General features: G+C 40.8%; 1 protein-coding gene across 9 annotated transcripts in view; it reads left to right on the top strand.

The window, feature by feature from the left end:
- LOC139463930 (myosin-IIIb-like) overlaps positions 1-15286 on the top strand; it is a 139162-nt gene that overhangs the window by 64067 nt on the left and 59809 nt on the right. For all 9 annotated transcript variants that reach the window (XM_071245372.1, XM_071245380.1, XM_071245377.1 and 6 more), the window contains 5 exons: positions 9354-9512; positions 12068-12240; positions 12713-12817; positions 13208-13307; positions 14630-14706. In XM_071245372.1, coding sequence (XP_071101473.1) covers positions 9354-9512; positions 12068-12240; positions 12713-12817; positions 13208-13307; positions 14630-14706 — 614 coding nt within the window. The remainder of the gene's footprint in view (positions 1-9353; positions 9513-12067; positions 12241-12712; positions 12818-13207; positions 13308-14629; positions 14707-15286) is intronic.

The following is a 15286-nucleotide window of genomic DNA, read 5'->3' as shown; positions in this document are numbered from 1 at the left end:
ATCTCAGGGTACAAACTACAACACTACACCAAGATCTGAACAAAGCACAGGGCTATAAAGTATAGTCTTCTGTATGTCAAAATAGATGTCATTTTTCCTTCTTCACAAATTTGGGCTTCAGGCAAGACTGCTTGCTAACAAAATTCGAAATGTTGCTGATTTATTAAGTGATGTGATTATTTTTTATTTTAAAAAAAATATATTATTCTAATGATTGGAAAGTGCTGTCGATGTTGACATAAGCAGCCTCACCAAGGCTCTGTTGTGATTGTGATAATTTATTCCCCATGGGTGCCAGACCCAGGTGCTGAGGCCTAATCCCCGGGCCCCAGCAATCAGCATGTCTGTGTTGGAATGGCCATGAATGAACTACGTATGCCGATACAATTTGTGTTTACCTTATGCTTATAACCATTGGGGCTCTTGTATACTTCCACACTCTTCTCTGCTGGTATTGATGTTTCTGGGAGATTTCCCTTTCCTTAGAGCAGTTGCCTGGCAACTAGAATAGAATTTGAAGTGTCTGGAAAGGAATTGTCTTGACTGTTTCCAGCAGGAATGTTTAAGTTTGGACATTTGCTGTGTCGGTTTGTGAGCACGGAGCAAGGTTTTGTCAATGTTTTCTTACTGAAATCAATTCACTGTGTTTTCTGTCAAATTGTTGGATAGACTCCTCTGCATGTCGCCCAGAGTGAAGGGAAAGCAAGTGTGACTCCTTGCTCCTGAAGATGCTGTACATGAGTTAATTACATTGAAGATTGAGAAGCATGACTGCTAAAATGATACCCAAGGGATTCTAATTGTGCCCCTTGTTCAGATTTGGATCTCGTTTATTTTATTGTGGTCTGCGATGTATCTTCGGCTGGTGTTTGCGGACTAGCTATCTCGGCTGATGTTTTCTGTCGATGTTTGTGTTTGGTTCCATCACAAACAACAGGCGAGGAAGGGACGGTTGGTGGCGGGCAGCAGGTACCGGGTCAAAGGTGAGACTGGGAGCATTGAAGGGGGATTGTTGTGAGGGTGGGGTTTTGTTGTGAAGGGGGCAGCCTTGTTATAAGGGTTGGGGTATTGTGAGGAGGTATTGTTATAGGAGTGGGGACATTGTTGTGGGGGGGCATTGTTGTGAGGGTAAGGGTATTGTGAGGGGGCATTGTTGTGAGGGTGGGGGTATTGTGAGGGGGCATTGTTGTGAGGTTGGGGGTATTGTTAGGGGGCACTGTTGTGAGGTTGGGGGTCTTGTGAGGGGGCATTGTTATGAGGGTGGGGGTATTGTGAGCAGGCATTGTTGTGAGGGTTGGGGCACTGTTGTGAGGGTACTTTGAGGGGGCATTGTTGTGAGGGTGGAGGCACTGTTGTGAGGGTGGGGGTATCATGAGGGGGCACTGTTGTGAGGGGACATTGTTGTGAGGTGGTGGTATTGTTGTGTGTGTGTGTGGGGGGGGCATTGTTGCGGGGGTGAGGGCACTGTTGTGGGGGTCGGGTCATTGTTGTGTTGGTTGGGGCACTGTTGTGGGGGTGGGGGCACTGTTGTGAGGGTGGGGGGTATTATTGTCAGAGGGAGGGCATTATTGTCCTACTAGCCTATGTATTATGACTTTATACTGTGTTGTTATGGGAGTAATAGTATCAGGGGAATCACAGCATATTTTTGTATTGTTGTGATGTGTGAGGATATTGTTGTGAGTAGGGATATATATGATGTGATATTGTGAGTAGGGATATATATCATGTCATATTGTTGTGGTGAGTAGGGATATATATATGATGTGATATTGTGAGTAGGGATTTATATGTGATGGGACATTGTGAGTGGGGATATATATACGAGATATGATGTGATATTGTGAGTAGGGATATATGTCATGTCATATTGTTGTGAGTGGGGATATATATGATGTGATATTGTTGTGGTGGATGGGAATATATCTTATTGTATAGTGATAGACTGAGGTTGATACTCTGCCAGGCTATTGTAAACATGTCAACATGATCAATATCTTCTGTTGGTCACAAACTGAGGTAGATGAGCTGAATTGCCCATGTCATATATATTCTTTGGCAGGCTATTCTCAGTATTGACAGTGCAGTAAATAAATGGATCACTTTAGACTGGATTCAAGGAGTGTTCCGGCTGTTGCAAACTCAATCACATTGAGTCTAATGTCTCATCAGTCCATGGCCATGTTGTTGATTGGCAGCAAGAGATGAGACAAGATTCATTGTGTCCTTGGATATACTCCACAGAATAAGACACTTCTTCATTGATCAGTTCTGCAACTTCCTGAGGAGAGTTACCTCCCTTGGACCTGATCTGCTGATCCTATGTTCAAACTCCTGATTGGTCTGCTAGCATGGTACCTGTGTAGACAGGTTCTCCCCAAGTCTATCCCCTGGTATCTGTAATTATCCCAAATCCATATAAGGTGGCTGGATACAACTGAATTCTGATTGGTCAGTCAGAGGTTTCAAATCACAATAACCACCTCTGATTGAAACAGTATCACCTGCATCACCACGGAAGCCAATATTTATGGAAAAGTACTTTATCACTCATTATCAGATGGCATTTTGAAATATTGACATGTACAATTATGGAGTTACAAAGAGCTGTGGGTACTGCAATATACAAAGTATGTGTGGAAATATATTTTGAACATAAAAGAAACAAGGATTGTTTATCTGAAGTTTTGGTGACAACAGAGAGCTCGAAATTTGATGTATATATTGCAGATCTCTTCAATAATTATTCATTTGATCAAATTGAAAACACAAAAGTGTTCAAATATAAATAATGAATAGAAATGGGATCATGGAAAATGTTGAAGAACTATTATAGTTACAGAGTTACCTCCCTTGTGGGCAAGGCTCTGCTGGTTTGAATCCCAGATTTGGTTCATTCATGCTTCTGGGATTTGCAGCACCAGACTTGTTGGTTGGTGTCACAATCCAGTAATCATCTACAACTTCAGCATCAGTTTGGGCTTTCCTCCCACTTAATCTGAACTGCTGTAGCTGATGTAACTGCAGTATCCAATGTCAGGATTGAACTCTACCCACTTGAATATTCAGGACAATCGCTGATTGTCCTTCCCCAGTTGTCATCATATTCATGTTTGTTGGTTTAGCAAGTGATATAAGATAGCTACACGATAAATCGCAAAGAGCAATGTAAAACGAAACATAGTTTATTTCACGATAACAGTGTTCTATCATGACGTCATTTCTGGAGATTAGAATGTGTGCTTGCAGCTTGATGACGTCATATATTGGACCACGTTATTTTTGAGAGAGAAGTGTCTGGTGAGTTCTTCTCCGTAGATGTAGCTGGGGTATGCAGGTTAAGGCAGTGGCCGAACAGTTGCATCCAAAAGTTGGAGAGATATGATAATGAGTATTAGGAGGATAGGAACAGATAATCGATGTGAGGATTTGAGAATATGCGGGAAATACCAAACTTACCCCCCCTGTTCATTAAATGGACTTGTCGGACATTGCCAAGGTCGTATTCTGTTCAGGGAGTCATCATTAATATAATTAAGGTAACTATATTTAAAGCTTGTACATTTAATCAACATCCTTAAAGAGGCTGTACATAATGTTGATCTCTCTTATAAGAAAATACGACTCATGGTCATTGTTTATGTAACAATAAAACACTGCAGGGAAAATAAACCACGAGGGGCTGCGATAAACAACGGCCATGAGTCCTTTATTTCTTAAGTAAACAGCCTCATTTGGGACTTTCTTGCCACCTGATGCTGACATGCAGGAATATGACTGAAATGTCACATGTCAAATCAGCTTTCAACCCAACTCACTTCATCCTCAGAACAATCATTTCAGCAAAAATCAATCAAGACTAGATCAAAACAAATAATGTTCATGTCTGCCTACCCTGGTTTAATAATGTGTTTTTTGTTGTGTATGAATCTTTCAGAGACTTTATATATTAGTTTAACTTGGATATACATTGCCAGACACCGGACCGAGGATGCATTGATCTGCCTCCTGAATCCCAGCGTGCCGCCTGTACTGTAATCGTCTACTTCCATCAGTATCAGGCAGCTGGCTCTGCCTCTCAGCACAGGAATCCTTAACGTTAATATTTTGTAATAACAGAATTGATTAGGGCGGCACCGAAATTCCATTATTACCTACGTCCAGACAGCGCCAGTCCCCACCCTGTACCAGGTGTATTGATGTTGTCCATAATGGCTGGTGGCCAGGACTTTAAGTATTGATTTCATGTAAAGAGGACTAAATGATGTTCTTCAGAAAACAGTTTGTCAGGGGGCAAGGTTAGAATTATCACAGAGTATTTTACCAGCTGACATCTGTAGAATGCTGTGACTTATTTTATTTGTGGGGCTTCTAAGTGACAAAAGGTCCCCAGTGTCTCGTGCGTCTTTGTGCTCTCTAAAATGGAGATTGGTTGGGCTGGTTCTGTAAGATGGGGATCGTAGCTCTTGCTTTCAGCCATTCTTTTGTTGAACAAGCCTTGATTGTAAAGTTACTGTCATGGTTGGAGTATTGCTGACTGCAGAATGAAGCATTCACACATCTCCTATGATGCAGATGGACTGCCTTGGTGGTCTAGTGGATGGAGTGTCTGCCCGGAGAGCGGAAGGTCCGGGGTCCGATCCCCGGCCGCGTCATACCAAAAGACGTTAAAAGATGGTACTTATTGTTACCCTGCCTGCTGCTTGGTATAAAGGGGCTCAATCAAGGACTGGTAGGCTTGGAGTCAGTATGCTATGTCTGAAAGGGGTATTCATGTTAAACTGAGACATGGTATCTCAGTGGACTAGCACTGTAAAATTGTCATTAGTCCAGACTAGTACAAGCTGCCACACACACACACAAGTGCATGCACGTCACTATATAAGTGCAGTTATCTTGGACGTGACGTCAAAACCCCATTTCATATTTTATTGATGCAGATGGGAAGTAGAGAGCATGGCACCCCTTAAGAGAAAATTTACAAAGATGAGTCTACATGAAGTTGACAACATAAGAAATCAAGATATTCCTAAAATAACAAGTGTAAATTATAACACTACTTTTTTGATTTTCTAAAAACGGCTCTACCTTACTCTTTTATATTTTTTTACACCCTTCATTTAATCGCAGATATAATAATGGGGAGAATTACAATCATAAATTTTTTCTAGGCCCAGGGCTTAATCGAGGACCCGGCTTTAAATCGAGGAAGTATGGGGTGTGTGTGTGTTATTTTGATTTAACGTTGGAAATAGGTTTGATACAAATCCATAGAACAAAAAACATAGACAGAATTTAGACTATAGTTGATAAATATCAAAATATTTTATGATGCAGAACCTGAATGCCTCCATGAATAGTGCATTTAAATTGAACAGTGAGAGAAAATGTTTTTTATGCTGCTTTTAGCAATATTCTGTCAATAAAAGGACCAGGGACACCAGAAATTGGCTTTACACATTGAACACATTGAAGGGGGATATGACGGGTCAGTGCTTCGCCTATGAGGCTACCCCACTGCCCCCATATTGAAGAGATAGTCTTGTGAGCACTGTGGTGTAATGTGTCATTCCTCAGACAGACAGGTTGTATTTCATCTAACCACTGTACATCATTGAAAGACCAGTGGAGATCCGGATTAGAATAGGTCTTCAGCAACCCATGGTTGTCGTAAAAGGTGACCATGCTTGCCGTAAGAGGCGACTAACGGGATCGGGTGGTCAGGCTTGCTGACTTTGTTGATGCATGTCCTCGTAACCCAATGGCATGGATCAATGTTCATGATTTCAATCACTGGATTGTCTGGTCCAGATTTGATTATTTACAGACCGCCGTCATATAGCTAGAATATTGCTGTGTGTGGTGTTGACCAACAAATAAGCAAACAAACAAACAAACAAACAAACAAACAAAACAACCTTAAAAACCTGCCTTTATGCCTTAAAATTTGTTATGTGACACTCCTGTAAAGTTATGAGAGAAGATGCAAAAATAGATGTTATCCACAAATACAAATATTTACCCATACAAGAAATGCTTTCTTCATTGTAATATTAAAAAGCAGGTTTTGACTATGGTATGTCATACGTGTCTCCACATCATACAGTCATAATACCTGACAGTCATTGGGAAAGAAAATGATCATTAGCATCGTTTACGAACATCTAAGTATTTGTTAACGAGCATCCCTAATCTCCTAAGTAGAGGCGCATGCACATCCCCTGTAAAATAGCTGCCCTGCCTATGTGAGGGATGTACTTATTTCTGACTCAGCCACTAATGACATTAAGTCATGTGAGGGCTTGGCACGATCAATGGAAGTGCTTTACCAATGTGCACACACAGGATCATATATGTATTGATTTGTTATAGCGGGCTGTCAGTCTGGAATGACTTAAGAACCCTCTTCCCGCCATGTATTCCTGTAGACTGCAGACTGATTTGTTGGTTTTGAAGCATTGTATATCAAGTTATCGTCAATAAAACAGCTTACTGTCGTTCATTTCTGTGAAATTGAAATTGATTGCCATTCATTTCGTCACTTTATTGGCAGACGATATCATTAAATCAGTTCTTCTCCTACCCTGAGTTAATTGATTTTATTTTTGTAAATTCTTTAGTGATTTCGTTTGGTTTTGATTGAGTTTATATCTATTGAGGGCGATATCTGATCAATATTCAGTATCCTGTTTGAGCAGGAATGGTGCAGTGCTAACAAGTCAGTCATAAAAGTGTATCAGAGGTTTTGTAAACTATATTTTTTAACTGAGTGTTTGTGTACTAGCCTTGACATTTAGTCTCATGGCGTGCAACCCATTCTTCTTGTAAAATCCTATACACTGCTATTAGGGGTCATGGGGGGTCCGGTCGTCTAAGGTGATCAATTTCCTGTGTAGAGTAGTGTCCCTTGGGCATGCCTGAAATCTGGTTTGAATCCCGGTTGGCCTCAGTTATGTTTCGAGGTTTGTCAACACCATACCTGTACTCATTGGTTTGCCCAAAGTGCTAAACATCTAAAACCTGTATCAGTTCAGGCTTTCCTCCCACATCAAGCTGACACAATGTAATAAAACTTGAATACTGTTCAATCGGCATAAAACCTAACTCACTCACTCATGCAATCCTGAAAGTGCAGAGTATGTTGTAAAGTAAATTTTCTGAGCGGAATGATCGTGAACTCACCTTCACCTTCTGTCTCAAGGTGTACAAACCCATTCTTCTTGTAAAATCCTGTACATTGCTATCATGACAATTGTAGCTTTTGTAATGCTTAAAAAAATAAGCTATATATGGATAGGTAGGAAGGTATGCTTTTTGCATGGTGCTTAAAATTTAGAAAGTAAGGGGTGTTTATAGGAGCAAAGTGCTTAATGAAAGACAAGGCTTTTGTCAAATGGTCTTACCCTAATCGTAGACAGAGTGTCATGCAATGCTCTGTACCTACATCTCGACAGAAACTGGAAATGGAAAACAGCCCCATTTAATGTGTGGTATATGAGATGTAGTTTCTATAGGTACTCATATTCATATCTATAACATCAGTTGATCACATTATCATGAATAGTCCCTGAGATTTTCCTGCATTCTAATAACACTATTTTATGAACTTGATTACTTTATAATGAATGTGCCCTGTGTGGTTTGATGGTGTTTTAAACAATTTTGTCAATCGATCTGTTGAATTGTCATTTATATAAATATTTCCACTTTTGGGTATGATAGGATTATTTACACAGTATAATACAATCTACAATATAATCTACCAAAGGACAGTCTACATTATGCACAGATAACTTCCTCTATCACCATGAAATTGAAATAAATCCAAACTTAATGACACTTTTCATACTGACACATGCAAGAGTTGATTGATTCAATTCCTGTGAATGCCATGAATTGCTCTATGATGGGTGTATTCTACTTCAAGCATTACATAGCCTCCCCTTGATACTTGTTGGGGGGTACTTTGTGGCTGCTATTTACCAAAAGGGCCACTGCCACCTTTTGGTTTTGAATTATTGATGTATTGATCTAGATATTGCATTATATTAGTATATATTTCCTTTATGGCCTTTGGAATGTGTTTGTCCATCTTATCACTTCTGTCATAGGTCAAGGTCGTTTTGTAGGTCAGTCTTAAAAATAAAATGAATGTGATAAGTCAAGAAGTATGGGTACTGTTGGTCAATGAAACTTGGTACATAGGTCATCCTTTTGACAGAGGTGGAAACAAACTGACCTTAAGTGACTTGTGGAGGGTCAAGGTCACTGAAGGTTATTCTTCGGGTGGTCAATGTGCTGTTTTTTTCCTCAGATAGTTTGATACCTTAGGTTACTGTGCATGATAAAATGGTTTCAGTTACAGTGATAGAGTATTGTACCGTGATACGAAGCCCACAATATAATACATCAATTTTACCATGTTGTATCCTGATACATATGATACATTATGTTACAAGTTATATTGGTCTAAAACCATGTGAATAATAACAGAAACTGTTCAACCAGCAGCTTACACAGGTTCTCCAGTATTTTCCAGTTGGCTACAAATAGCGTAACATTCACATTGCCCACTCCCAATATGTTTCTGCCCTACAATATCCCATCTTTGATGTGTGAAAATTAAATAAGAAATGATTCACGGTTGTGATTCACTTGCAAATAGAAAGAATATCAACTTGTGAAATAGAAGTACTGTATCGGGATACGAATCATATCACACCCATAGTGTCAGGATATGTATTGTATCACAACCCCACCGTATCATTACACCTCTAGGTTTCTAACAGTAGTGTCATATGTTGAGCTGGGTCTGTTATACAGTCTATTGCATGCAGTAGTTATGTGATTTGTGCATTTCAGTGATGACAGGTGATGACTGGTTTGTCATACCTGTGATTGTGACCTACTTTTAAAGAGACACACATGCTTTTGCAGTTGTTTCGCACTTACAGATTGAAGTATTAATCATATACATCATGACCTTTAACATTTGAGGTCAAGGTCACATTAAGGTTATAATAATATTATAATTATTTATATTATATCATATTATCTTGTAGAACCGATTTTTGATAAAGGTATCAGAGTTAAGTTTCATGAAGCTTTTCAGAGGTCTTCCATAACCTCAAATCCTGACTTTGTTTGTGATCATGGTACAAGGGGAATACAGGGACAAGGTCGCAGCAAAGGTCGCAGGGAAGGTCTTACTGTATGATGATGCATTTTAGTTTCTTCGAACATTTTCATCATGGTGTACTTGTTCAGGGTGTAGTGTACAGAGTGGAGCTGTTCAGGTCAAGACAAGGGGCATTGTGTGAACCTGTAGTTACCAACCTCTTCTGTTGTTGCAGGTGGCTATGAGGCCTCGACTATGCTGAAGATGTACACACAATACAGCCAGATCATCAACTTCTCCGAGCTCCCAGACCCGGTGGAGGAATGGGAGCTGGAGGACCTGATTGGCGAGGGCACATATGGAGAGGTGTACATGGCCAAGAACAAGAAGACAAGTAAGGAACACTGTCCAGGGAAGGACAATTCACTTGGTGCAGCTTATATGATTTTCCAGAGCATTATTTATTTCAACCATCGCCCCCATTCCATTCTTATCGCCTTCTCATCCCTGGCAGCCTGTACTCATCCCCTTCTCAGCTCTAGCAGCCAGTACTCATCCCCTTCTCAGCTCTAGCAGCCAGTACTCATCCCCTTCTCAGCTCCAGCAGCCTGTACTCATCCCCTTCTCAGCTCCAGCAGCCTGTACTCATCCCCTTCTCAGCTCTAGCAGCCTGTACACATCCCCTTCTCAGCTCTAGCAGCCTATGCTCATCCCCTTCTCAGCTCTAGCAGCCTATGCTCATCCCCTTCTCAGATCTAGCAGCCTATGCTCATCCCCTTCTCAGATCTAGCAGCCTATGCTCATCCCCTTCTCAGATCTAGCAGCCTATGCTCATCCCCTTCGCAGATCTAGCAGCCTATGCTCATCCCCTTCTCAGATCTATCAGCCTATGCTCATCCCCTTCTCAGATCTATCAGCCTATGCTCATCCCCTTCTCAGCTCTAGCAGCCTATACTCATCCCCTTCTCAGCTCTAGCAGCCAGTACTCATCCCCTTCTCAGCTCTAGCAGCCTGTACACATCCCCTTCTCAGCTCTAGCAGCCTGTACTCATCCCCTTCTCAGATCTATCAGCCTATGCTCATCCCTTTCTCAGCTCTAGCAGCCTATAATCATCCCCTTCTCAGCTCTAGCAGACTATACTCATCCCCTTCTCAGCTCTAGCAGCCTATACTCATCCCCTTCTCAGCTCTAGCAGCCAGTACTCATCCCCTTCTCAGCCCCAGCAACCTATAATCATCCCCTTCTCAGCTCTAGCAGCCTATACTCATCCCCTTCTCAGCTCTAGCAGCCTATACTCATCCCCTTCTCAGCTCTAGCAGCCTACACTCATCCCCTTCTCAGCTCAAGCAGCCTACACTCATCCCCTTCTCAGCTCTAGCAGCCAGTACTTACCCCCTTCTCAGCTCTAGCAGCCACTACTTACCCCCTTCTCAGCTCTAGCAGCCTACACTCATCCCCTTCTCAGCTCTAGCAGCCAGTACTTACCCCCTTCTCAGCTCTAGCAGCCTACATCTTGTGCCATGGCTAACTATTTCAAATCAATATTGCTTGGTCAAAATATAGGTTCCAGGTGAAATAAGGACAACCTTAGAAATCACATTTTTGGAAATAAGAAGTATTTGTGATTTGTATGAAGCCAGTGATATGTGTACTCTGGACAAGTAGACTGGACAAACGCATGGTAAAAAATGAACACATGTAATGAGCAGCGTTTTAAATAAACTACTTTTTTTCTTAATGGAAAAGTATTCTTGGCACATTTTAAACCCAAAGGGCAGACCTAAATGTTCAATGTCGCACTCAGCAATATTCCAGCTATATGACAGTGGTCTGTAAATAATCCAGTCCGGACCAGACAATCCAGTGATTGACATCATGATCATCGATACTACGCAGTTAGGATGCAACGACATGCATCAACCTAGTTAGCGGGCCTTACCACCCAGTCCTGTTAATCGCCTCTTACGACAAGCATGGTCACCTTTTACGGCAAGCATTGGTTGCTGAAGACCTATTCTACCCCGGATCTGCATGGGACTAGTGCCCTGGGGCACCCTTGAAGACACTATACTGCTCTCCCTGTTTTGTAATCATTTGCAAAGTTGAACCCTTGAATATGACATTTCAATGGTTGATGGAATGTCAGCATTAATAAAATCAAATTTATGAACCTTTTTTTTGCAGTTTTAATTCAGGATGTCTTGATAATGCTTACTGTGATATATTCCTCCTTCAACTTTGACCAGAACTGCTTAAAGTACATGTTGAATTCCTAAAATCAATCTCACAGAGTGTTGAAAATGAATTAAAATTCATTATTCATGTTTTGCTTCAGAACAAACTAATTAGTTCCTTCATAATTAACCATCAGGAAAAAAGACAATAAACAAGCATCTAAACTGGACCAGAGTGTGATTTCTTTAGATAGATATATTTGTCCCATTGTACCTACATTCTAAATAAACAGATCTTGCTACAGGTCAACAACTTGAGTCGTGTGATTGCATTAAGTTATCCAAACTCGTTCATCATCTTGAGAGTGAGCTTCAGTAGATTGTAGGTGTATTTAGTGGTTTATTTTGAGTTTAGACCAATATGTTGTCCTGTTTTATGGATCTTCTAGGTCAGTTTGCCAAGAGACAGGATGCAAAATTATGAAAGAAATATGGTCAAGGATGATTTGAGGTTAATTATCAGAAGAAAAAACAACTAAAAGCATTAGAAACAGTCCTCAAAAGCATGATTTAATCAAAGACACCATGTGAATTTTGTTTTTGCTTTGAAATTTATTTTAGTAGGTTCCTCCATAATTTTTCAAAAATCATATAATAATGTGGTCGAGCATTATTTTATTTTTCTTCAGCTTCATTCTACAGATTTCATGCAATTGGAAATAGCCTTCATTTCATGTAATTAGGTGCATCTGAGAATGTTTCTTGTCCTTCCAGGAGTCCAGGCTGCCGCGAAGGTGATGGAGTCCATCCATGAGGTCCTGGAGGAGGTGGAGGAGGAGTTTCAGGTGCTCCGAGACCTCAGCACGCATCCCAACATCCCCGACTTCTTCGGGATGTATCTCAAGCGGGACGGAAGCTCGGAGGACCAGATATGGCTTGTGATGGAGGTAGGTGTCATCACTTTGTCCGAGCTTCCAGACATTGGTGTCATTGCTGTACATAATACAGACAGATGATCACTTTGTCCGAGCTTCCAGACATTGTATCATTGCTGTACATAATACACACGGATGATCACTTTGTCCGAGCTTCCAGACATTGTGTCATTATGGTACATTATACAGACAGATCATCACTTTGTCCGAGCTTCCAGACATGTTAGGAGGAAGAGCAGCTTCAGAAGGAGAAGTGTAGCTCTTGTGGCATTATCATGAACTTCTCCATGCTTCAGAAGGAGAAGATGTCATGATTATGAACATTTCATATGAATTGTATATCCTTTGATTGTGCTTTGTAATGTTTTTTCTGAAGGAGGAAAAGTAAGGTGAACATTAATTTGAGATCTGTCCTTTAGCCCAGCTTTTGGAAACTGATCAGAAGATTTGTGACTTGTTGCATCCTGCTGATGTATGTTTCCAGATGTGTGGAGGTGGAACTGTGACGGACCTGAGCCGGGCTCTCATCAAGGACAGTAAACGACTGGAAGAGGGACTCATAGGCCACATACTTAGGGAGACATTGAAGGTAGGGAGCTCTACATTTTCTCAATCTTTGTTTTGGTCAACAGCAATGCCACTGATGATTCTGACAATGCATTTGCAACATTCTCTCAAAATGATGGCATTTAACAGTGTGTGTCTGGACATTTAGTTGAGTTTCAACAACAATAAGAACAATTTATGTTCTTTGTGGCCATATTTCTGATCTGGGATGTGTGTGTGTTTATTCTGATGTGGCATGTGTGTGTTTATTCTGGTCTATGATGTGTGTGTTTATTCTGGTTTGGGATATGTGTGTATATTTTCATTTCGGATATGTGTGTTTATTCTGATGTGGCATGTTTGAGTTTATTCTGGTCGATGATGTGTGTTTTTTCTGATTCTGAATGCTCACAATTCTGAATGTCTGCTGCAGGCTCTGAACCATCTCCACAGCAACAACGTCATGCACAGAGACATCAAAGGTCACAACATCCTTATCACTGAGTCCGGGGAGATCAAATTAGTGGACTTTGGTATGTACATAGTTTACACTGCAAGACACTTCCTGGATCTGTTCATCTGTGGTTTGAAAACCTTAGGCCTTTATGTTTTCTTTTCTTTTTGTAAAAAAGGGATGTGGAATGAGGACATTTTTTTTTAATATTTTCTCTTTGGCATTTTCTGAAATGTGACAGGAATTTCGAATATTTTATAGCTTCATTACTTAATATCAGTGCAGCTATGAACAGTATTTAAGCAAACATTTGACAGGTCATTGATGAGGTAAGGCTTGTCTCAGTCAGGCAGGGAAACAATTCGTGATTTTTATGTTTAGGAGGGATAAAAACACCCTTTAGCCTGTAACTTTGTTTTTGTTAACTTTACTTATTTTCTAGGTTCATAAACCATGTAATGATAAATGAAACAATATTCATAACATCTCAGTGTCGGTTCCAAAAATTGGTGATGGCTAACCCTTTTAGTCTGGGACCAGTTACTATGGTAACATTGCCTTCTGGACTATTTGTTTTTATGGCTAAAATGGATAGAACTATCATTAAACCGCCCACAAGCTATCAGAAATGAGCGGGCCACTGTAACTTGATAATGCACTCATATTGCTTGATGACGGGCCATTATCACACCCGTTGTTAGTTGCCTTCATGGGTATAGGGATAGATGATGTCACGTTCAATAGAGACGTCATCTGGTTTGTTCTATGACGTTTCCATATTCGTAAAAGTGGGTCAGTGAAATTTGTGTTGATTGCAGTAAATGTTTCAATCTTTTCAACTGCCCTCCTATGTCGGGCAGTTATTGGAAGACCTCGGGCTTCTGCAAATGATGATGCCCTTAAAAAGAGCAATACCCTTACAGTAACATGTATGTATTTGCAAATGGGCATTGATAAGACCAATGAAGATCCAGGGTAGAATAGGTCTTCAGCAACCCATGCTTGCCATAAAAGGTGATTTTGCTTTTCGTAAGAAGGGACTAACGGGATCGTGTGGTCAGGCTCGCTGACTTGGTTGATGCAAGTCATCGACCACAATTGCGTGGATCAATGCACATATCAATCACTGGATTGTCAGGTCCAGACAGATTATTTACAGACCCTTTCATATAGCTGGAATATTGCTGAGTTCGGCATTAAACAACAAACCAACCAAACCATGATAACTAATCCTGAAAGTTGTAAAATTTGATGATTTTCATGTTAGCAATATCATCAGGATTAACCAAGTTGCTTTTTTATTAAAATTACTTATACCTTGATGAATGAAGGGCATCTTTCAGCTTTTTTTGCTGTTTGATCATTCGCAAAATATGTTTATAAAGTTGTTTGTGTGTATAGGTGTGTCTGGTCATCTTGATCGAGCTCTTGGGCGGCGGAAAACTCACGTTGGGACCCCGTACTGGATGGCACCTGAGGTACTTATCTCCTTGTTCCCCGTGGGTAGCTGCCACTGCTGTTAGGGACCACTACTTAATATTCTGAGGGGGATGAGATTTCATTGAGATAAAAAATGGTCCCAGAAAATTCTTGAAAAAAATAAATATGCTTCAGACTGCTGAAAGAAAAAGAAATTGCCTGCCACAAAAATTACATTGTTGCAGGGTGTTTTCCTTCAAAAGTTCAGGCTGACAGTTTTTAATATAAAATATCTGGTTTTGTAGCTGTAGCTGAAAAGATTTCATTCTCGATACAAAATCCCAGCCCCCTCCCCTCAGAATTTTAAAGGGGCGGTCGGGTAGCCTAGTGGTTAAAGCGTTCGCTCGTCACGCCGAAGACCCGCGTTCGATTCCCGACATGGGTACAATGTGTGAAGCCCATTTCTGGTGTCCCCCGCAGTGATATAGCTGGAATATTGCTAAAAGCGGCGTAAAACCATACTCACTCACTCACTCACTCACTCACTCACTCACACAATTTTAAAAGATCGGTCCCTTCACATACTGCGATTCGGAAACTTATACCCGAATGTGCTTTGCACCTTCGCAGCACGTAAAC

The sequence above is a fragment of the Haliotis cracherodii genome, unplaced genomic scaffold, assembly GCF_022045235.1.
Source record: "Haliotis cracherodii isolate W230 unplaced genomic scaffold, xgHalCrac1.p SCAF_16, whole genome shotgun sequence".
NCBI lineage: Eukaryota > Metazoa > Mollusca > Gastropoda > Lepetellida > Haliotidae > Haliotis > Haliotis cracherodii.
This window is presented reverse-complemented; position numbering and strand designations above follow the sequence as displayed.